Source organism: Pseudochaenichthys georgianus, chromosome 13 (genome assembly GCF_902827115.2).
Source record: "Pseudochaenichthys georgianus chromosome 13, fPseGeo1.2, whole genome shotgun sequence".
NCBI lineage: Eukaryota > Metazoa > Chordata > Actinopteri > Perciformes > Channichthyidae > Pseudochaenichthys > Pseudochaenichthys georgianus.
The window spans coordinates 9830893-9856439 of NC_047515.1; the positions used below are offsets into that span (position 1 = coordinate 9830893).

The 25547-nt window shown below is 40.3% G+C and overlaps 1 protein-coding gene across 1 annotated transcript in view; it reads right to left on the reverse strand.

Annotated features, from left to right (window-relative positions):
* Positions 1–25547, reverse strand: part of LOC117456902 (sortilin-related receptor-like) — a 146572-nt gene that overhangs the window by 112622 nt on the left and 8403 nt on the right. The window contains 4 exon segments of the mRNA XM_034096765.1: positions 4770–4837; positions 5394–5555; positions 14059–14193; positions 15722–15838. Of these exon segments, the coding sequence (XP_033952656.1) occupies positions 4770–4837; positions 5394–5555; positions 14059–14193; positions 15722–15838 (482 nt within the window).

The following is a 25547-nucleotide window of genomic DNA, read 5'->3' on the forward strand; positions in this document are numbered from 1 at the left end:
ATAGCTTTTTTCAAATTGGGTTAAAGCAGACTATAAAATCCACTATTTTGAAACACAGTAAGAGTGAGGTGTCCTTTTGTTCAGAGGGCAGAGGTACTGGTCTTTTGATGTTGTATTACAAATCATTCACACAGCAGACAAACTAGGTTTGACTGAAATGACTCTTGGCGTAATAAGGTACAAGGCTAATGTTAACATTTTGCACATAACTACTTACATTTATATTCACAGCGTTAAACAGAGCATAAATATTGGATGAAGCAAAATACTTGTTGTCATGTTTCCAAAAGTACCATTGATTCCACTTAACGCGTAGGGAGAACCTATATAACTGCCAATTTGGAGCAATATCTATATGATGCCATACATAAACTGAATAAAAGATGTAATACAGACATCAATCATTTAAATAAACACATGATGTAGCAGCATTTTATTATATAATCCAAGAGCAAGAATTCAAATGCATATGGTAGTCTCCGTCTTTGGTGGTCTCTCATCTCAGTTTTATATAAAGTCAGTATTCTTTCATTCCCCGTTTGATATAAGTCTGCTCATTTTCAGGTTCAAATGTATATGTTGTGCCTCTACTGTGCTTTAATGTTCAAAAAACTCTTTATTTTTCTCATACTGCCTGTGCTGCAGCAGCTCTTTTCACCCTCTGTCTGAAACCAGAGCCCAGTCTGCTCTGATTGGTTAGCTGGCCGGCTCTGTTGTGATTGGTCCACCCCTTAGCGATCCTTAGCCTATTATGTACGATGTGTTTGAGCAATAGCCAACAGAAGCGTGAGTGTTACATAGTGATGTCACTAGAAGTAACCAAAGAGTCAGGAGGCTTATCAGTCAGGAGAGTGGGTGGGAGGTAAAATGTATGAACAGAATCGAAAATCTTATGAAAAACATTATGAATACTACTTGATAAAAATGTGTCTAATATTTGAGCCTTTTTCTTTTTGCACAACCCGCCAGGGTGAAATGGACTTGGTATAAGATAAAAATGAATATGTTCTTATTGATGTGCTTGAATCATTTAGATGAGTCAGCTCCTACAGCCGGTCCAATAATGCTATAATGGATCTTTAGATCATCATCACACTGATCCTGGCATGATTTAATGAATCAATATCGGCTGAAATACAGCTGATAAAAATACAATACTTTCTTTTCTGAACTCAACAATGTTATGTCCTCATCTTAATGTCCCTATCCGCTCTCCTTCACTCCTCTTTGCATATACAAGTGAACATTTGGTTTGAATATGAAACATTATTTTTGAGTGACTGAGTTCTGACACAAAGGTATAGTCAAAATGCAAAGATGGGCTGAGCTTCAACACTGACAAGTCTTTTTATCTTATATGAAAGAGAGGCAACCATTTTAGCTTTAAATCATAGCTTTCGCAGAATACAATTGACTTGCAACCAACAACAGCTTATTATATATTTATTGTGTGAGTAACGTGATTAAAGGGAATGTTTCTGAGGTAAAAGAAGATCCACTTTGTAAAACTGTTGAACAACCACGAGTTGACCAGGTGATTTTGCAGTTCAAACATCTCTAGCAGACTAGCACTATTTTGTCTCTAGCTGACTCGACCTTTAATGTCAGGAGATATTCTCCAATTAAACCTTCAGTCAGATCAAATCAATCTTTTAAATATGTCAGATTTAGTGTTTTCAGCCAGGACCTCCAGTATTTTGATCTTGTAGCTTTTGAAAAAGCGTAGTGGTCAATATTATAATAATAAATGTTTAATCTTATTTAATTTAGGGTTAGGGTTAGGCATATACTAAAAATTAAAATGATTCCGATCTGGATGGAGGACTACAAACCTGACCAAGACATCGCTAGTGTTTCAAGTAGTCTTGAATATGTAATTCCTGATATTATTCACACGACTTGCTTTGCAGTTACATTTCTCACACCCCTCTCTACTTCTGCTAATGAGAGGTGTGACGGTGAGAAGCCATCACTTCTGGGCTTCAATGTAGAGTATAACCGCTTGATGTTAGGCTTTGACATTCATGTTCATATTGATGCACTGATGAAATATAAACAGCCTACAGAGGAGGGGCGGCTGGTTCTCACTGTGATCCAAGATTATATGGATCACCTTTGATCTCCTCTGCTGCCGAAGCTAAGAGAGTTTGTTTCTACTTTACTTCTGTGCAGCTGCTGCTGCTCGAGCACTACAGGAAATGAACTGGAGGGCTGAATCAGGTCTTGTAAAAAGCACATCTTCTTTTCAGATCACTTTGAAGGGTCTCTTCATGGTTCGTCAAGCAAAAACATAACAAGGACGTGACATCATATTTTCTCAATCAGCTTGTAACTATGAGAAATGCTACATGAACGTGTCCAAAAAGAAACAGCTGTTTTGTTTTATTATAATTGTATTTGTTCCTTCTATGCTCTTCTGACTGGTTTAAAGTGGATAGACTCGCTTTGAAAAGGAGATGTCAAATACATTTAAATTCAGATTAAAGGTCAATTCCATTCAATGATCATTTGCTGATCCGTCAATTTTCCTTGAGAAGAATTAGTAGGGCCACTGTAGGAGCTCTCACTCACAGACGGAAAGAATTTGAAGTGAACATGAACCACATTAGCTTTAAGGTCTGGGGCCTCATTTATAAAGGGATATACGCTCAAAAAATGGCGTACGCCAGTTTCTACGCAATGTTTGCGATTTATAAAATACTAACTTGACGGGAAAATGTACGGTCCTCCACGCAAACTCTAACCCATGCTAAGCACAAAAACGGGAGAGACGAGAAACTGCGACACCGTTGGCAGAAGGAAGAATGGAGAGAAATATGTGGAAATAATACCATAAATAAAACGTTACCTCTCATTCATCATATATGAATAATTCATTTTCACAAATTGGTTAAAGCCAATCTTAAAATGATTAAACAAACGCCTGTTTGCAACTCCTCAGTGCACACAAAAACATAACTTGGAGAAATAAATAAATACGGATATGTTATTTAAAACCACCTCGAATATGTGGTGTTAATGTTATGAAATGTTTTCTCATAAATGATGCGGTAAGCAGGAGGACAGAATTACGTCTAAACTGAATTTTTGAATTTTTTTGAATTTCTATAGGTTGTAGATACGAGCATGGTTTTATATACTATCATGGTTAATCATGTTGTATGCCGTTTGTCAAGACTTGATAAGTCGCTCGTAAAACACAGGAAGTATGGAAGCTAAGAACACCATATGTGGTAAATTGTACTGCTAATATAACAACACATTAGTTGTATTTCCTTTAACTGGTGGATATAGAGTTGCTGCGGGGAGGGGGGGGGGGTTGAGATGCAAAGGCTTCGGTGGAGATGCTGCGCACAGCTGATCGACAGCTGGGACACAAACCACCAAATACAAAACAATAATTCAGATCCAGTCGTCATGACTCCACACCGGGGGGATTCCCCGATCATTTCTTACAGTTTCTCATCAAGGGGGTGTCTCCTGTCCCGGGTACAAACACACTGCCTGAGGAAGGCTATGTGTATTCTTTTTGTCATTAACTTTTTTCGGACCACTTATTTATTTATTTTGGTGAAGATCCGACCTCCATGCTGCTACTCTGGTTCAAACTGCATCCACCAAACAATATGATTTATCTCCACCTTCCCAAAATAACCAAAATCTTATAACGGTGTGAGATGTCTTTTTTAGCTGTTCTGTCGTCATTTCCTGCGATCTTCTTCATGAAGTCAGACACAATGAATGAATGAATGGGCGTTTCTTTGACTATATGACCAAATATGGGCGTTACGTGAAGCCCGCAAAAGCTGCACCGCATTTCGAGTCGATTGTGATTTATAAAAGGGAAACCGGCGTAGGAAGTGCCGTACGCACTTTCCTCGCCGAGACGCAATGTTTGGTGAATCGGAAAATTTCGGAACATTTCTGTACTGTACCTATTTTTTGGATTTCTACTACGTAAGCAACCTTCCCACGTGAATCCTACGCACGGCGTTATAAATGAGGCCCCAGGGCCTGTTGAGCAACTCAAACAATAAAACCATTTACTTCCCTTCCCAGAAACAGAAATATGATCAACATTGAAACAGACATCAAATTAATCAAATATGTCCGCGATTCTATTTTCAAGGTTGTGTCACTTAAAACCACCTTTGAATAACTTTTTTAATGGAAAAAATGCAATCTTCTGCAGCTCGGAATGGGTGGAAATGTGTTATTCCTTTATATCGTTTTTTGAAAAGTTGATGGAACACTGCAAATTTGGCAGAGCTTTTGACATTAATAGGAGGTTGTGTCTAAATAAAAATGATCCTAGATTTGCAAAATAACTGTCAAAGACAGGCCACCAGCTCCAACCACTGAACTAAAAATGTTAACGTTAAAATTGAGGGTTAACATCTGAACAAAATCGTTTTTTAGCCTAGATTCATAATTAATGGGGTGATGAGTTGCTGCATTTTTGTAGAAGTGAAAATCCTTGTGCTGCCATTAAGCAGCTCACTGGGATCCTTATTTAACGACCATTCAGCCATAATTTAACAAAGAAAATGTGAGTATTTATCACACTTAAGCTTATGGGGACAGAGTTTGCTAGTCATTTAATGCTGACTGGAAACATACCTATTCAGAGATCCTGATTTAATTGATATTTTCTGAAAGGTTGTATATCCCCTTTCCTCCATACATGTATACTGAGAACAGCACAGAGTTAGGGACATTCTTTAACATTCAGGATACACACTTGTGAGCTGAGACAGCGGTTGTCTTACCAAAAGTAGGTCTTCACGTGTTCTTGGATCAACACCCATGTCTCCCCAAAGTCGTCCGATTTCCACAGCTACAGGGGGGGAAGAGAGAGGGAGGGGGGGGGGGGGAAGAGGAGAGGGGGATGGTGTACTGTAAAAATGTAGGTCATGCTCATTCTTTAGTTTTGGCTCGTGCACATGTTACAAGAAGAACACTGGAGAGCCCCGTTTCTGCTATTGTGCTTGAATCAAGGAAACCAAAAAGAGCTTCCGTGGACAAATCTACGCAGCCAATAGTTGCTTCTCTTGGTAACTGCATAAGTCGAAAAGGGTATTTGTATTTTTAAATGTTAAGTTTCTCATATAAGATTTTAACATAAAATAATAACGTCTGATGGTATAATAATAATAATAATAATAATAATATATATATTATATATATGATAATATATTTATAAAGCGCTTTTCCTGGTGCTCAAAGCGCTTACAGTGTAAGTATAGAAGTTGGAAAAAAGTCTATTGAAGAATAGTGAATAAAATGCAGAAAGACAGCGCACCTTTCACACCTTTAAAGCAGTCTCGTGAATTTTGATTTATACTGAATTCTCCTGTGTCATTCACATATAAGATGCAGGGTGGAGTCGGTACCTGTTTGTTTGGATGGGAGCTGTCGTAGCCGAGCACCAGGTTGAAGGATCTGCTGTGGAGCAGCAGGTCTGTGGGTTTGAAGGGCAGAGAGAAGCCCTGCACGCTCTTACAGAAGTCAAAGGTCTTCCACAGGTAGTTGTTGGTAGAGTCCACAAAAAGGTACTGAAGAAGAAGAGAATACAAACTTTAACTCACGACAAGACATTAAACATTATATCTCTGAGAAACCAGCTCGTGGTTTCTCCAAACCACGATTGGTCGTGCTTTTTACAGCGCTACGGCTTCCACAGATGACATTTTGTTATGGATTTGTTGTCAAAGCACTTCAGATATTCATTGCTATCGGGATGTTAAGAGCATTCCATGGAATATAACAAAAAGTGTATCTCGAGCCGGTTTCTCAAACTTACCTACCCCACCTTTAAGGCACATTTTTTTTTTAGAACAAAGTCTAAATGTTGTTAATAAAGGTAAACCTTTCAAGATTAAAGTATGAGTCTACGGAACACAAGTTACTGGCATTAGTGAATAAACTGAAAGTTTGACTTAATTCTCAACGTTTCAACTCATATATTCAAAATCTCCCCAAAAAACATCCTCATTTACCCCCACCTTTTGCCTGGCCTTGATAATCTTTCGTATCAAGACGTATTTAGTTCCTGTAATCGTGCCTCGGGATGTTTCTAGGTGCATACTTACTTACCCACCTTTAATTGATTCACATCATCCCAAAATGTATTTTAAAATGCTACAGAAATCCTTCACACCAAGTCAAATCAGTTGATATGCATTTCAACCCTAACCCTTGTTTTCATACCACACTGCCTTTATTACATAGCTGATTAAAGTAGATCCTAAGCACCCCTATAAACTGAATCCAGATTCAATTTACGATTTAGAATATTATGGTGGCCTAAATATTAATTTAAGAGATACTGATAAATGTATAACCCCATGAGCACATATTCCCCTGTCCTTTTACTTACAAAGTTAGATTATGTAACGGTAATGTGCTAATCGTACTGTTCTCAGCTCGCTTTGATGTGCTGTGTCATTGTATTCTCAATGCCACTCAATAATGTGTAGGCATGGAACAGCACACTGCTACCTTACAATTAATATATCCTCTAGGGCGATTCCAAGCCTGTCATTCAGACATTATTAAAATAAAAAAACTCAGAATGTTTGGGTTCTTTAAGAAAAAAAGTGGCTAATAGCCCTAGCTATATAGTTTGAACATTAAAATGCTGGAAAACAAATATTTTGTATTGCATTAGGTTCTGATGTCCTGATTTGTAGTGCGCATTACAGTATAAACTGCAAAAACATTGGATCCTAAATGTTCCATTATTCAACTCAAAAGCATGTTTTTGTTAGACCCTCCCTGTCTGGTTAACACCCATGTCTTTGAAATGCCAACCTTAAGCTTGCTTTTATGAATGTGTTTTCTCTTCTCTGATGACCACTATGACATTATCAGAGTTATTTGTACAGTGTGAATAGTAGTAACCATGACAAGTAAGCCAAACTTTGTGTGTGAAATTGGTAGTGTGTCACTCAATATACAGATTCAAAACTAAACATTTTCAAATCCGTCTTGTGAATTTACACAGTGATTCCTGTTTGGTTGATATGAGAAAAGCTCTGTCAAAGTGTAAGACTGCTCCATTAAGCTCATTAAGTTCAGAAGACACAAGTTACTGAAGCAAAAGTGTGCTTAAGGGTTTCTTAGGTGCTCCATCGAAGTCTGAGTGCAGTGTTGCGGTGGAAAGCTGAGGTGCCAGATCACTAATGTACAGGGAGCTTTGCTAATTCAGTCCCACCGGGAATAGAGGCTGTTCAAGTGTTCACAGAGGTGCAGTATACTGAGTAATAACTAGGAAGCAGTTCAAAAACATTAACTTTCCTCTGTTCGGAAGTTCTATTAACAGGACTATATTAAGCTAGGTTGTGACTAAATCTACATTTATATTTAAAATATTCTAAAAGTAGTATTTCTATCAGGGATTGGTTCATTTTGTAATGCAGAGCAATTGCAAATGTGTGAATGTTTAACTTTCCTAGAATACATTGATTGAACCCATTTATGAGCATTGAGAAGATATGAGAGCTATTCTTTGAGTACTACCAATGTTGGCTTCAATCCAATCAGCAGGGTCTTGGAATTAAACTTGACTTACCCTTATCACTACTACAGGCTATCTCAAATACATCGTTAAACAGTTAAGGAAATAATCTATATTGCTTTCTGTATGAGTTAGATCAGAAGAAAGATACAACTGTCATGTTTGTGTACGTGAGTATGGAGCTGGAGCTAGCTTAGCTTAGCACGACAAAATAACATTTAAAGCTCATTGTTTCACCCATCTCAATTCTTCAAACTGTTGATAACAGAAATGTAAAACAAACTGTTCATAAGTGAGCTTTATAGAATGATTTCTATCTCTGAAGAGCACCAGGGTAGCTTTTGCCACATAGTTTGAGTTTTGATGCTAAGATAGGCTAATAACATCCTCCCTCCACTACCACAAAGACATGTAAATGATAAGGATCTTCTCATGTAGCACGTCGTGGAAAGAAGTTAAATAAGAGTATTACTTCAATGTTTCACATAATGTGAAAGCTAATGACCAATCCAATAGCATACTATGGAATCATAGTCAGGAAACACCCATGTGATGTTTAAAATCACTAAGTCTTCAGAATTTGGTCATTCAAGCTACTGACATTATGGATGAGATCAATGTCCAATACAAAGAGAGTTTAGTTTCTAAACTATTGTGTGATCAGGTGCATTTCAGGTCAGCTTCTGACTCACTTCACTGATACAAAGAACAACTGGCCAAACATGGTGAAGCTTTGTAAACTAGATTCTTGGACTTCTGGTGCTTTCTGAGATTATCCACAGACCCATTGGGGATCCTGCTCTTTGTTCTTTCTGCGTAACCTATATTTGTACAGCACCATCGCTTCATCTGTTTACTTCCTCTCCTCCACTACCCCCCCCCCCTTTGCTGTACTCTTTCATAGTGAACCCACCTGAGCCCGACAAATGTCACGCCTGTGAAGCCATGCGTGTTATCCAAACACAGAGATGTGGCTTTTATGCTGTGTTCCCTGCTCTTCTGGAACACAGTAGCTAATTGGTGAAAGATAAAATCCTGTAATAACGATACAGAATTCTAATGATCATGAATTGCCAACAAAGAACAATGGAAGGCTTCAGGCCACCTTATCATTGTTAATATATGTATTTCATGTGAACATATGTTGTTCGTGTTAATACTGTGAGCCATGCACATCCTAATTAATATTTTACTCATTTCTGTTTGACACTACCTCTTTTAAAATCTGGACACCTCTCCACTTTAAAGTTTTAATATATTGTATTTTTTTAAAGATTTGTTTTGCCAACGGGGGGCGGACTCCCAGAACATGGGCCACACGCTGAAATTTATATTTATATTGCGTGTTAGCATTTTTAATGTTGCAGTATTTTTTTCAAATATCTTTTTTATAACTGTTCTAGAATTGCCTCTTTTTTTACGACTTATTTCCTCTTACAGTGTTTATGTATGCAACTTAACACCAAAGCAAATTCCCTGTATGTGTAAACCTACTTGGCAATAAACCTGATTCTGATTCAATGTGGTGGTATGAGCATATGACAATGTTTGGTTTCCCGCACATTTCCTGTCAGCGTGTAGGGGGTTTGAATGAGGTCCATTTGCATAAACTACTCGCATTTTAAAGCTTCACTTTAGGCTAAGCTAAAATTGCTTTTAAGGTGAAGGACTGCATCAGCAGTGATGTACCTGAACGCGTTCAATGAACGATCGTTCATGAACGCGTTCATATTTTGGGCGAACGTGAACTGAACGTACTGTATTTCCGCTAGATGAACGTAATTGAGAACGCGTTCATTCTCAGCGCTGTATAACGGCGTTCAAAAGTGCGTTCATTCTCAGCACTGTATTATAACGGCGTTCAAACGTGTGCCAGATTTCATATGCCTTTCAGCCGAAAACCCAGTTAAAACACACCGTAAACAGGCTTCAAAATAATGCGGAAAACCACCCAATCTGGCAACAGCAAGCTGCCTGTGACGCGTACGCGCCTGTCACCCCTGGCTGTCGCACTAAAATATAAATATACTAAATATATCAGACTCCTCACAACAAACAATGTGGAACCGCGGAACCGGCGAGCATTGAATGAATGAATGAATTAGTATGGACGAAGCCGAGAGCAGCTGCAGCAGCACTCGCTCAGAGTGAGACTCTACGGCAGGGGTGGGGAACCTTAGGCCTCCGGCCGTATACGGCCCGCGAGACAATGTGGTACGGCCCTCGAGGTAATTTATAAACACACGCAAAAAATAAAAAAATGAAAGAAATCTAGACAGCAAAAAAATTAAACAAGCGAGTGCCTGTTTTTCCTGGCCAAAGTCAGGGTCCTTGAACACAACACGAGCCTAACGTGTCATCACGTGGTATATGTCTCGACTGACAGGGTGCAGTTCTGACGGAGAGCACCAGAACGCCACTCCAGCACTTCAGAAATTGCAGTACCGATAAGTCCATACACATGCCGCAGTTTCTGCGTGTCTGTGTCTTTAGTTGAAAGCCCAGTGGCGATCTGCTCATCTGTCATACTGATCAGACAGTCAATAACTGTGTTGTTATCATTAGCATCTGGTTAGCTAGCTATGCTAACAAATATAAGAAGCTTTTTCTACAACCAGTGAGGTAAAGGCACATCTTTATATGACCATTATAGTTATAAAAAAAACAAGAGAATAAAGTAAACAGGTATAAAATACTATATGACAGTTATTAATAAAGAAGAATACAGTTTGAAAGGGTAGTGAATTGTCAAATATCCATAAATTAAAAGAAAATCTGCTTACAGTTGTGTTTGGGTGTTGAGAGATGTGTCCATAGATCTCCTAATGTTGCTCTCAAAGTGCAACAAATCTTCCCAGGGGAGCATGCCCCCCGGACCCCTCTAGAGGAGGTTAGGTCCCCCCCACCCACTTAAACCATGTTCACATGGATAGGAAACTAAATACATTTGCACACATCTTGTGTCCATATCTTTCTGTGTTGGTGGTCACGCCACACCCTGCACGTGCATGCATACGCGAGTCATGGTGAGATATCTGGATTAGGAGGTTGCTTTTTCTTTGCACAGAATGAAATGAATGGGCTGTGATTTTAGTTTTGTTAAGCAGAGGTCAATAACTTGTACGGCCCTCTGAGGATATTGTAAACATTGAAATGGCCCATTAACATCGTACAGGAGACAAATAATAGCTCGCAGCAACGTATTGAAAAAAGAACTATGAACTATAAATTAGTTCATTTTTGAAACCATGAACTTTAGTTCAACATTTTGAATTATGAACTATGAACTGAACTAGTTCATTTTAAAATGTGTGAACTGTGAACTGAACTAGTTCATGTAGAAAGTGAACTTTCCCAACACTGTGCATCAGAACCATGCGGATCATTCAGTGGCTCATTATGAAGGAGTATTTACAAAGAACAAATGGTACCCATTATGCTTTTTAGTGGTTTTCCATTTCCTGTAGACTAAAAGTTCCCTCCAGAGGGAGTTTCTCTCCCACACACTCCCCCCCCCCTGCCTGAAACGCCTCCATTAGACTCCTTTATTTTCTTCCGTAACATAATGACATCACTATTAAACACTTGCGCTGCTATTGTCTAGCGCTTCAACACATTGAACGTGATAAGGGGAGGGCCAGGGCTCGACATTATAAATGGCCCGCTGGCCCTTAAGCACTAGACACCCCGGGCCAGCATAACGTACTTTCCACTTGCCCGCTTGGGCCACTAAAAATATTGTTTAAAAAAAAATGTTTCCTGTGGTATTGGTATTTTGACTAGCAATGTTGTTTAATTGTTTCGTTTATCAACGCTACAACATAGCGTTTCATGAGTCGCTTGTCGTTGTTGGGTGAAAAGCAGCTGTTTGCTGCGGTGCGCAGCGCGAGCAGGCTCCCGTGAGCGGGAGCGCGCTCGTTCACTACAGACTATCGCGCCACCTAACCATTCGCCAACATGTTTTTAATACCAGCGGTAACTGGCCAAGCGCCGAGCAAAAAACAATCTTCAAATAAAAGAAAGTCACCGGAGGAGTTAAAGGAGAGTGACAGGGATCCTGAGAAGAAGAGGGAGAGAAAGAAAGTTTCAGCCAGCTTGATCGATGGAGTTGGCTTCTATAGAGTGGTGCAGTGACGCGTCCTAAAACCCTTTTATAATCTATCGATTCGATTTATGATTAGAAAATTATAAAAGTAGGGTAGACATGTGGAGATTATCCGGCTGAACAAAACGTGCATTTATCAAACAGGTTTGTTTTCCACAGACCTTATTTCCAGCTATTTTCCAAAACCCTGTGGAGAAATCCCATTGCTTTTTGTGGAAGGAACCAGCAGCTTACTTCCTGGTTTTATGAGGCGTCACTGGCTGCACCTCTCAATATGATGCCAATATAAACAAGGTCTTCTGTCGGCTCTGTACATCAATGCCGACCTATGCTGACAAGTAAGTGAAGAGAAGAAAATATAAAGCTATTGGCTATAGGGAAATGTCCCAGCAGTTTAGGATAATGAAGGTTCTAATCAAATCTATTACATAGCCATTATATTTCTAACTCCTAATGACAGGAAGGCAGAAAGTGCATTATACAAATAATAATACTCATAATAATAGCAGACCTTTTTTAACAATGACCACAATATCATTATTTTAATAAACAAAATTGAGGAAAATGAGGAAGAACTGATTGTTCAAATGTTGTAGTACTAATGTAGTTAGTGCATAAATTACTATTGCAATAAATGTGTTAATTTTCTTCATTATTAGTCGATTTTTTTTGGACGAATGCTCCGGGCCAGTGGTTACAATGGTGGGGCCAGTGATAATACAATTCCACCGGCCCGGAGGGCCAGTGGCTTTTTACCCTTAATGTCTACCCCTGGAGGGACATTTCTAAGCGGTTGACCAATCACAACAGACTGGGCTCTAGTTTCAGACAGAGGGTGAAAAGAGGTGCTGCAGCACAGGCAGTATGAGAAACATAAAGAGCTTTTTTAACATTAAAGCATGGGGACATGTCACAGTAGAGACACACAATACAAATATGAACCTGCTCTTTGAGTAAATATTAAACTTGTTTAATATTCTCCAGTTCTCCTGTCTTGCCTAAGGCAGTGGGCTTTAAACAAAGTACGTATTGTACTGTCAAACCATAAATGCCTTTAAGGAAAGGTTGACCAAAAGTCATGATCCCCAATTGAGCAATTGTGTTGTCTCGCCCCTCTTTATGGCTGCTGGCTTTTAGTCACGATTTCAAGTGTGGCAATTCACAGCTATAAATACTTTAGTCTTCAGGCTTGCTGCAGAACGTGTCAAACAATTGTTTGTTTCAAACACACCCCAGCCTTGATCAACCTTGAATGTCTCTACAGTATATAGGAGTTCAAGCCAACAGTGCAAACTTCAATTGCAAAAACTAAAAGTGTATGTTGAAAGGAGCCTAAACAAATCCATATACCTCTACATTTAGTACATCATGTGTTTGTGTTGAGGAAGGGACTGCAGACGAGGTATATTAATAGTGACTCATTAGGCATGAACAGTACCCTGGAATACAAGAGGCGCTTTCACACCGGAGTACTTCCCTTTTAGTTCTGATAGCTCCTGGGATTTTGCGTTCACACTAAAAAGATCTGGAACTAGAACTTAGTTCATGAGAACTTTTACCCTTTTTTCAGTCCCTGCTAGAGAGCAGGTACTTTCATGGGAGAAAACGGTTCCAATTTCTGATTGGCTGGGCAAATTGCAAACCACGCCCCGTAAAACTCGGTAAAGTTTTGTGAAGCCGCCATTGTATTTGCTGGCATTAGCATTATTAGCATTAGCATTAGCCTAGCGCACCAACGGAGAGAGACTAACTTATGGCAACACAAAATAAAACATGGGAGCGGTGGAGATGAGGAGGTGTCGGCGTTCTGGCGATTTACTCGGAAGGCTTCAGTAGAAGCTGCTCCCTAACTCCGGGGACTTCTGGCCGGGGACTTCGGGTGGCAGTATACGCCGTGAAGTTGTTTGCGGCCTGCCAGTAAACCCAAAGCAGAAGAAGAAGAAGAAGAAGTGACGTCAGCGGCTTCATTTGCCTAATCCTCCCCAGGAACTTATTCCGGTGTGAACGCGATCTGAACTTTAGTTCCGGGAACTAAAGAGTTCCGATGAACTAAGTACTGGCTTCCGGTAACTGCTAGAATCCACTTCAAGACAATGGTACTTGCATACCATGCTTCAACTGCTCCTTGTTTTACCTATTCATAATGTTGTTATTTTTATTTGTACTTTTACTTTCATGTTATTTTATTTATTAAATGATTTCATTTGTTATTCTCTCTTCTTCTGTGAGTTGCTCCTATTGCTGTCGCCCCTATCATACCTGAATTTCCCTGCATGGATAAATAAAGGTTTATCTCATCTTATCGTTAAAAGATGGAAAATGATTGTCTTTGACGTTACCTATAACCCAAATGGGAACTCATGACATTGAAGAATGGATGCATTTATTTTGACCCAGCCCCAATTGCTGTGGTTGCCCAGCAGCAGTGACTCACCCTCCTGTTGTCTGCGGGGCTGTGGTAGAACTGGGAGATGACCTGCTTGCTGCCGTCCTTGGCCTTGATCCCAGAAAGCTGGAACTTGTCTGAGACGAGTGTGAAGGATGTACCGTAGTCATAGGACACATAGACCTGAAGACAAAAGGGAGGAGAGGGAGTAATCAACAACGACATTGTGATACCTGCCCAAAACAAAACTCTGGATTGGAGAATCGTGATAATCAAATCAGAATTTGTCAAATTTTCAAATGCAAGGGCGTCTATATTATTACAAATGTATTCCAGGGCTTGGTTGAATACACAATTCTGATTAGTCAATTTAGACATTTCCGAGGTTGTTAATAGACATAGCTAAGGATAACATGACCGTTGCAAAGGAGGATCAAGGGACCATGTGCAGTCATATCAATCCACAGAAAGAAGTCCGGTCGAAATACCGTCAGCTCTGGACAACAAATATCCGTTTTCTCTGTCAGAAAACACCATGGAATACTCTTTGAATATTCATTTTTATAATTGTGAAGAACACAACACTTTGGATCACACTGGGTAGTGTGTATTCCTTGTGTTTATTTCAGCCAGATTGGTAGCTATCAGATGCACATATCCTAAAGCTGGTGAAAACAGATCGTCTAACATTGTGTTCTTTAATTCTGAGGTTTCTTGAACCTTTGAGGAAAATATGGACGTGTACACATGATAACAGTTTTAAACCAAATTGGCCTTAAAACCCCTCATAAGCAAACCATTTAAGAGAGTTTGTGTCTCTTAACTTTGTATTGTGTAGGAAAGCTCTGAAAGCTGATGAGAGGCCCAGCAGGGAAGGTAAACAGAAACTGATAAAGAAGAGAAATGCTGTGTGTGTGTGCGTGTGCGTGTGGCAGTAGCAGATGGAGCACTTAATCTTTGGCTCAGCAATAAAAACATTACCGGAATATGAGAAACTTGTTACACACACACACCTTCTGTTGCTGGTTTATAGGAGGAAATTAGCGACTAGCGTTCAGCTGGATAGGGGGGTTAAGGTTGAAGTTATGAGGCGCTTTCAGTACTTTTCCCCCGAACTAGGCCGATAGGGGGGGAAGACTTGGTGTCACGCCAAAAAGGATCTGGGCCTATTCCCTAGTTCGCTCAAACCTTTTCACCCCCAGATAGTCCCTGCTAGAGAGGTAGTACTTTCCTGGGGAGGAAATGGTTCGTGGGTGTCCCGGCGACGCTAATTAGTCGAATGCTATTGCATTTGACTGGTGGCTCCGCATTTGTGTCATATCCCTAGTTGGCTTAAATAACTCAGTTACCAAGCTGTATAACATGAGCACAAAAACCACAACTTCAGTCAACTCCATAATGTCTGAGGAAGATGAACAAACGCCTCATGTACAGCGGGTGGGGGTGGCAGTATACACCGTGAAGTTGTTTGCGGCTGGCCAGTAAACCCAATGCAGAAGAAGAAGAAGAAGAAGTGACGTCAGCGACTTCATTTGCCTAATCCTTAAAAGTACTTATTCCGGTGAGAACGCGATCTACTAGGACAGTTCGAGGGACTGAAGAGTTTGGGGGGAACAAGTACTGGCTAAGTACTTGGTGTGAAAGCGGCTATGGATGTGCTGGCTTTAGTTTCCCAGTATCTGGTATCTGGGCTGTGTTCAGGTGTACTCACAGAGCTGGTTTTGGGCCCGGTGGCTCCTGCGCTATCTCGAGCCAGAGCCACGATCACATTGCTCTTCTCTCCAGCCCAGTGGACCACCATCTGGTTATGGGAGTCGTTCAGGTTGGCCTGCGGGACAAAAACAGGTTAATGTACCTTAAGGCAAAGGCAAGCAGATTGAGAAACTCTGGAGATGTATGCAATCTGTGCTTTTGTGCTTTTGTAAATTAGTCACCCGGGAAGAAAGATGAATATAAGAAATACACGTGATCTGCCGACAGTCACAAGAATAAATTGAATCACAGAAAAGTTAAGCTTGGCAATCGGCAAACTAAAGACACACTGTTCTTTCTTTAACAAGCCAACTGTCGCACTGCTACACCGTCGAAGATAAAGACCAACAGCAGCTGAATCAGTTGTCAAGGCTTTATGGGAACTCATTAAGGTATTTATGCTAAATAAGTCCTGAGGCCCCCCCACACTGTAGAGCTTGAACACTGTCAAAATAAAAAACTAATTAAATAATGAATATGAAAAAAATATTATTTTTTTTTATTTGAATGATGTGTTGAATGTGTGACTTTTCAAAAAGGTGTTACTTGTAGCCTTGATTTTGCTATTTGACCGTTTGACCCATCTTGGTAGTGACAACAGCGTCTAATTCCTAGCTAATCCACATAATGAAAACGGTTAGGTTATATAAGAAAAACAACTACCTAAAGTTGTAGATAGATATAGATTGACTATAGAGACCAAAACAATTATTTTTAAACTGTGAACATGTTGTTACAACCCGGCTCGTGGGCTGTAACATAAAGTAGGGAGGCGAGACGAGAGGTAAGAATATATAGTTTATTCTTTGAAACACAACAACTAAATAAACACCAGCAACAAGTCCCTGAGGCTGGCGCAGAGAGAGTGCCCAGAAGAGTGAGAGCGACGTAACCGGCTGGGCTCCTCCTATATCCTGTTTCAACAGGTGTAGCTCATCAGGCAGGTATCCTCCCACAGGTGCGGATCATCAGCACCTGAACCTGTGAACACCCACAAACCACACACACAACCCACACACACAAACAGACGGCACCCCACGTGGTGTGGAGGGGTCGTCACAATGTACATTTCTGTTGTAAGTTTTGCATTTTAACATGGGGGTCTATGGGGAAATTGCTAGCTCTATGGCACAGAATAATGAGCTCTGATACTATTGTTAATAGGATCAATTTATAGTTTGTTATGTTCTTCTTGTATGATTAGCTGATAATAAGAAAAATGACTATTAGTTTGTTGTTATTTGTATGTACAGCACGTCTATTTTCATGTAAAAGGTGGGAAACATTATCTTCTGCAAACACATACTAATTCCTAACTAAGAGCCCATCCCATCGGGCCCATGGATCAATAAAAGAAATAGGCATCTCATCGTTTTTATTGTCTCCGCCTACCATCTCATATCCTCGCTGCTTTCCTCTCCTTATCTTTTATTGATGAATCTGCGAGGAGGCAGGCTTCTGAAAGGGCTCTTTTTTGCTTCAAAGGCTTTTGTCTTGCGCTTTCCTACTGACTTGCAGTGTTGGAGTAAACAACAAATATCTTTGCTACCCCTGTCAGATGTGATCAACACGCAACCCTAGACCCAGTCCTGAATCCTATGTTCTACTATCACCACAACCAAGTGGATGACAGTGCTTGTTTAAACATTGGCATTTTTGATAGCAAAGAGGAACTGGAGTTTAATAAAATATTCACCCTGAAACATTTAAACGGCTGCTGGCCGTGGGCATGCATTGCTGGGCTTGTGTGGATGCTAAAATCAGGGTTTGGCTCCACTATTTTTCACCATTCAACAATAATCCCATGAGGAAAGCATTGAAAAGAAAAAGGCAGAGACACTAATATCACTACACAGAGGCCAAAGAATATTTAAAGCAGCAACAAGACATATATAATAGATGGTGCAGTAATTACTTATTTTGTAGGCCGACCTGGAAGTTTTGCATCGCAGTGGAACTTACGTTTGTTAAACAAGATGTTCCACAACAGTTACACCACTTTATTATTTTTGAAGCGTAATGCAATCGCCAGAAGTAAACCGCGATGGTCCAATGGCTGCGCGTCCACCACATGGATGTACGATTCAATCTAAATTATTCAACCCCCATTGCACATTAGGTTTATAGGCAAAATACACCATTTCTCAGCTGTTTGCAATACACAAAATTACACAAGAACTGTTTAAGTAGTCCAATGAAACTAATATTACAAGGGTTTGTATCCATTTTCAACAGAAAATGCTACTTTTATTGACTACTGCAGTCTCAAGCACACCTGGTGCAACTAATCAAGGGCTTCATTAGTTCAGGTGTGCTTGAGATTGAACACATAAATACCTGGACTGGCTAGGGGTTTGTTGAAAGTGACGTTTGATTGCATGTTAGAAATATGGCAAAATCATTGTCCAAAAGGTTCAGAGAATATATCCTTGCCTTACATAAACAAGGAAAATGATACAAAAGGGTAGCAAAAGCACTGAATGTTTCTATTAGGGATGTCCCGATCACCTTTTTTTGCTCCCGATCCGATTCCGATCATTTGATTTTGACAATCTGCCGATACCGATTTTTCCCGATCCGATCTTTATGCAATGCATTAAGAGAAAAAAAAGGTAACAGATAACGGCTGGTCATCCAACGTGATGAATTCAGCTATCTTGGCTGTTATTGTGTTGGCCTTTTCACTGTTCTGGGGCTGTTTCTCTTTCCTTTTAGAAGTCTCTGAAAGTGCCGGTTGTTTCAGTGGCCGCTGTGTACTCGTCGTGTTGTTGTTGGTGTTTGTTTCTCAGGTAGCGTATTAGATTGGTCGTGTTGAACGTAGCTCTGTTCTTTCCACCACGCGGAACCTCTGCCTTGCAAACATTGCATCTGGCTGTTACACTGCCTTCACTTTCAATTTTATAATACTTCCAAACTCCTGACATTTCTCTGTCCCGAACTCCCGAGTCACCAGCTGAACGTAGCCTCTCGTTAGCTTACTGCTACTATTAGACACTGCGCCCACTCTGTTGCCAGATTTCAGAGAAATAAGCAACCAGGGTCTATGAAAAACAAGCCCAAAGAAAGCAACACATACTGATGTTGTGTAATTTTAAACCAAAACTAAGTCTCAGGATGACTTTAAGACGTTAACATGGTCATTTTTGTTTTGTAACATTAAATAAAAAAAAAAAAGATGTATAAAAAAAAAAAATCCCGATCCCCGATTTTTTTCTCCCGATCCCCAATTTTTTGAAAATCACGTGATCGGCTCCGATCCCCGATCACGTGATCGGATCGGGACATCTCTAGTTTCTATAGATACTATTAAAAGGGTTGAATATTTTGAGAATGCAGTACTCATTAAAGTAGCATTTTCTGTTAAATGTTGACAAAAACCCTGATAATATTAGTTTAATTGAACCGTTTGAACAGTTCTTTTGTAATTTGTTTATTGCAAACAGCTGAGAAATTGTATATATAACAAATAAACCTCATGTGCAATGGGGGTTGAATAATCTCGATTGCAACTGCAAAAAGAAAACGGTATAGAGTCAGTGTGTTGAAGGCATGACCCCGATCACTCCTATGAAAGTTGCTCAGTGGCGCATTAAGCCAAAATAGCCTGACTATCGAGAACAAAAGTACCTATATCTGGATCCATAGAGCTTGCGCACTTGCGTTTTGCTTAAGCCCCGCCTCCAATCTGCAGCGTCACGGCCGGTCTAAAAATAAGGGCTATAAAAGTGGTCTCAGTGGGTCGTTCATTAAGTTTCAAAAATATATCAGCTGATTTTCAGACATCTCTTTCAAAATGTAAGTCAATGGGAACACAGACTGACACAGAACATGTCGTGCCACCGTTTGGCCACTTTTGGTCCCCAACACTAGGCGAAGGGAACTCGTGTCAGAAAGATGGCGTTTAGTCGTTTATTCAGTCACTTATTAGAAACAGCCGTTTTACGCATTGAAGCTTCGGACGGACATTCACCAGTTGGGTAATTAATTACTGAAGTATTTTATTTCGTATAGCTCTTAAGCTTGTGTTGTCCATAAAACATATTTCAGGCACCTTACCACAAAGACATTCAAAGATACTTGACTTCGAGATGATACACAACTTTCTTTTCCAGCTCTTTCTTTAGTCATCAGCCTCCCTCCCGCAGGGAGTAAAAGCCAGGGCTGTCTTTCAGGCCGAGGTGTTGCAGCAGTAAATCTTTGCATTTTAGGCCTCATTGGCCGAGGTTTGCGCAGTCCAAAAGGGTGCCAGCGGCCTCGTAGACTGACACAGCTGAATCTACTTTGTGATGGCGAGGGACAATACAAACAATTTCCCTGGTTGCAGCAAATCCCGACCAATTCAAAGATGATTACCGTCCTGTTCACAGGTAGCAATTCACAATGAACACAACGCCAGTAAACAAGGGCTATCTCATCATGAGGTGCATTCAATCCCATCAAATCTCCCTTTTATCTTGTTATGCAACACAGCCTCTTTGTTACAAGCTCCATAAACTGCTAATAGTACTGCAGAGAGCAGACTTTGTGGTTTGGCTTATTGCAATAGTCTCACTGTTGCTCTCCTTCGGGCTAAACTGACCTTTTCCTCACCTTCCTCACATAAGCACACAATGCAACACCAGGGTTTTTTTATATCACGGATGCCCAGAAGGTTGCACATAAACCAACAGCAGCCATTTTACTGAGATTCTAACCAAGAGACCAGTGGTTGACAGCATATTTGTGGTCTATTTAAACTTTAAATGCAAAATGCACTTCGTAAAAACATCATTTACAGCTACAGTGTTTACCACAAGTTGAGAGTTTATCTCTAGGGGCAGATCATGTTTCAAGATATTTCAGTCAAGTTTATCATGTTTACTCTAAAGTAACAATCATTAAGATGTCAGTCCTGATAACATCTGTATGCCCGGAGTGACAGGCGGTGAAACCTCTCTATGCTGGCATTGCCGCTTAGAAGCGCTACCCCTCGTTACCGCTGACCTTTCAACACGCAACCAATTAGATGAAGCAGTGCGTATCACGTGAATGCAGATTTCGGATCAAAATGACACCATCAAAATGAAAGTAAAGACACCTTCAACAGTTAATCGCTCCGACATGTGGCGGTTGAGAAACCTGCATAGCTGTTTATAGAGGACCAGACTGAAATGACAGAATGCACCGCCTTGTTGTTTGAAATGACAGCCAATAACTTCATAAGCAGTCAGGGCCTTACCTTTGTAACAAATACAATACTTTTTTTTGTACTGCCTCAGAATTAAAGTTGTCCTTTGGTTTGCAAGGTAAACCCTTATAATGTGAAACAGAAGCTGTAGAAAATGTTGCATTCGGTCTAATTTGAATGCAGGAAAGCTGTCAATATACAGGAAAAGAAAAGCTTCTAAAGTGAAAGGCATTTATTGTTATTGTAAAAATGAGGTTTGAAATAAAAAAACTAAACAGAAAATCGTTCTGCATATTAGGGATGATAATATCTCCATTACAAGGTACTGTTCTGTTTAATCATTTATTGACCAATATCCTTAATACATAGCAATGCTATCTTTTGCAACCTATGTGACACTGCAAATAACATCCATCTTAAAACAAGAACAAGAAGAAAAGTCTGTTTACACAGACTTGAAACAAGTGGGATATTCTGCCAGTGCAGTGAGATAATTATGCACCTGCCAATTACCTGAGCAAGTTAGATGCTGCGTATCACAGCGCACTGAGATGTTTGACAAATTGTAAAGCACTTACGCATCACTGTACCCTGTACACCAAGGCGGTTTTGCCATCACTTACTGTACGGAGGCTCAGTCACTGGTACTTTTTCATTTACAAAGCCATGTTAGATAAACTACCATCTTATATCTGATCCCTGATCTCTCGGCGAATTGAAAGTACTTATTGCCTGAGATCGCATGCTGTGGTTTTATTAAATGTGCCAAGTGCTAGGACTGTTTTAGGGACGAAAGCTTTTAGATGTGCAGCTCCACTAACATGGAACAGTCTGCAAAAAGAATGGAACATTACCAAGCTAGTACCACTACATGTTTTTAAAGCTCGGTTGGATGCTACACAATCAGATGCTGTTGGTACCTGTACATGTGGTTAAATATGTAAATTGTAATCCCTGTACATTTTGCTGTATTATGTCCTTTTGTTGTTCTGTTGTTTATGTTTTTATGTCTTCTTGTGGAACCTACTGCTGCAGGTCTCCCTTGAAAAGAGATCATTGATCTCAATGGGATTTTACCTGGATAAATAAGGTTTTTGAATTGAATAAGAATTCCTGAAATAATGAATAAGATTCTTTAAAACAAGCTTCATCAACAGCCATCATTACTACATTATTCTCAAACAAGTTCAGTTAAAATGGCTAGATATAGGGTGGTAAGCCTTAGCAAGGTCAGGAGTTTTTGCAGCATTGCTAAACACAAGGTAAAGAAGCTGCCTAGTAACCGTTAAAGGGAGACACCTCCCATCTATGTATATTAATTTAAGAACCTGATAAATAATTAAATTAAATTAAATTAAATAAATGGACAGCGTCAGGTCAATAAGAAGTCAATATTGGACATGTCCTATTCCTATTGCCTGTGCTGTTTGTTTTCCCCTCACACTGCACTGCAACATGGCGGGGAGAGACCAGAGGTGGCTCTTTAAGTGGTGGAGAAGTGTCTCTCATCTGCTCCCGTCCATCAATTTCTGCGACAGCTTTGTCGTCACTTGGGGAGTTGGGGGTGGGGGGGGTTCGAGGGAGCAGGGGGGTGAGTCGGGCACAAGCGCAGGCAGCCGACAAGGCTTCTGTACTACCACGGTTTCTGTCCGTCTCTCTCACATGTATAATGCATTCCGTCTCACCAGAAGAGTCTCGTGCAAAGCCTTCATACCTGACGGAGCAGACGGGATTCAGTAAACCCAAGTAACAAGTCCGAGAGTGCAGACTCAGAGGGGGAAGGATTTTCCTCTTTTCATGAAGGCTCGCTTTTTTGGTCAGACCTTGATAGCCGACAAAGCGGAACAGTGAGTTAATTGCCATCTTCACAGTTCCCCACTCCCTCTGTAGTACGAGGAGAGTGAGGTTTGTATCTGCACTGGTATATCCTACTCAACTACTAAATACAATTCAGAAATATTTGGTGAAAACAAGTTACTATAAGCATATTGTATGTATTATACGTATCATATCTGTTACGAAATAAGACGAAAATGTATCTATTTTAGGGGTGTAATGGTATACGTACCCGTACCGAAATTATTCGATACGGGCCTTTCGGTTCGGTACACGTGTGGTGTTACTTTCATAAGGAGAGGAGTGCATTTTAATTAATCATTTTCAGGGGCATGTACGTGTGAATGAAGGAGAACAAAATATTTTAAGAATGATTGCGGATTAGCGCTCATCCCAGCTTGGGTGGGTTCTTGTAATAAAACCCTGATCCTCTGCCAACCATCACTCCTAAATAGGCTGTGAACATATCAGAATTGACATATTTCCCATTTTGCGTCTCGTAAATAGCCTAATCATTTGATTTGAATAACTGCAGGAACATCGTCTTGCTTAGCGAGAGCTTAGGCGGCCAATTTGATTTTTGGATGATAATGGCTTCGAGTCTGTTGTTGTCGATTAAGTATAAAGTAATGAGGTTAAAAATGCATTGAATATATGTATTGACATTGCTGTGCCGATTTTCTTTATCCAGAGATAATGTCAGTAATAAGTCTTCAGTATCAGTCATTTCATCTGATGGTACGAGTTAATGGAGTTAATAGAATTATGGACTCATTTTAAATTAGATAAGAGGCAGGAATAAAACAGCAAGGACAACCTACAGAATATCAGCATGCTGACATTTATATAACACATAAGAAAAATGCTTATATGCCCTATGGAAGGAGTGAAGGGGTTCCAGAATGAATATGCACAATCAACTGTTGAACTCTTTCTCTAGAAAGGACATATTCGCTAAAGAAAAATCTGCATGGTATGATGTTTAAGCTTCTCCTCAACTCCCAATATACCAGAACAATACCTGTTACCATGGTAGCTGTACCCAATAGAAAGCAGCTGTGGCCTAAAAATAATTAGCAGTCGAAAATCAGATAAAGTATGACTAAAACTATATATTTCTCCAAACAGCCCAAGACTTAAAATAAATAAGAATCACAATGTTTTCAATCACTTTTAACTGTTTACACGCTTATTGTTGTCCCAAGTGAGTGAGTCTTTCCCTTTCACTAACAAGCCATTACATGCATCTGAGACACTGGCTGCATTCCTTATTAGTGCTTTGATCCAAATAAAAGGCCCTCTGGTCTTCACTAGCTGCAAGGGTTTCAACTGGCTGTCTGACAACAGTTAAAGAGCATCTTTCCCAGTTATGCTAAGCCTCATCAATATCTATTAGATATTTGGAATGGAACCAAATGGCATGTTCAATTGGGCCTTTGTTAATACAAAGGATGATCAAGCCTAGGCGTGATCCAGATTAGACAAGTGCAGGCCAGACACATCTTGTCAGAGGATTAGTAGTGTAAGTGAAAGTTACTGCCGATAGCCCAATCTAATGTGATAAGATTGGAAGTCCATCCCTAGTTAAGTGTAAGTACATATCACTGGACATGAGCGCAGTGTATTGTCATTGCATATGTAGCAGTATTTCTGATTCTATGACTCTTATTAAGAGTTAAAATTCTTATTTAACCCAAAGAAGTGTGCGAGCAGGGTGAATTAAACCTGTTCTGTCAGGGAAGTTCTCTTGTCCTTTCATCACTACTTTTATGTAGTTATTTTTATTTTGAAATGTCTCCTATTATGCCCATTGTCATATTTGTATTTTGTGCTTCTACCGTGTCGTGTTGACATGCTTTAAAAGGTCCCATGTCATGCTTTTCTAGTTATTACCCGTCCCCTTGTGTGTTATGTATCTTTTTCTGCATGTAAACGGTCTGCAGAGTCACAAACCCTCAAAGTACAGCCTGTAGCGAGTAAAACTTTAACACAGAAAAGACCTGTCTGTGCTGCCCCAGAACGCCTCGTTGGAGATTTTTCGTTTTCCATTTTTTTCTTCCTGAGTATGGTGACGTAACCATACCCAGGTCCAAATGGACCAATCCGTGGAGCCACACACACAAACTCACTCAGCCTTATCTTTTCTCAGCCACTGCTCCGCGGATTTCTCAGGCTGAGTTTCGCAATGTCCCAACGCAGCAACCAGTAATCCAGCTCACACTGTCCGCTCAAAGGGCGGAGCAGCGAGCGGAGCAGCGAGCGGAGCAGCGAGCGGAGCAGCGAGCGGAGCAGCGAGCGGAGCAGCGAGCGGAGCAGCGAGCCGCCTACACGGCACCCAGACCCCACGCAGCTTTCTCATCTGTTTGTCATTACTGGTATCATTCTCTGGTTGCTAACAAACGCCATTGTAACACATAATCACCAATATTCCGCTGTAACGGTGGTGGACTCATCAGAACAGAGTGGGCGAGCTGACCAATCAGAGCACAGTGGGCTCACAGGGAGGGGGGGCAGGAGCTCCAACAAGCCGTTTAGGACAGAGAGTGAATACACATACTATACAGAGATGCTGTATGAGAAACCAATGTGAGTTTGGAACATTGAACAATGTAAATCTATTCTAGTGGACCTCAACACTGGAACTATGATCAGTAGAAATGGCCATGACATGGGACCTTTAAAGTAAAAAAAAAAAAAAATTTCTCATACTGCCTTAGCTGCAGCACCTCTTTTCACCCTCTGTCTGAAACCAGAGCCCAGTCTGCTTTGATTGGTTAGCTGG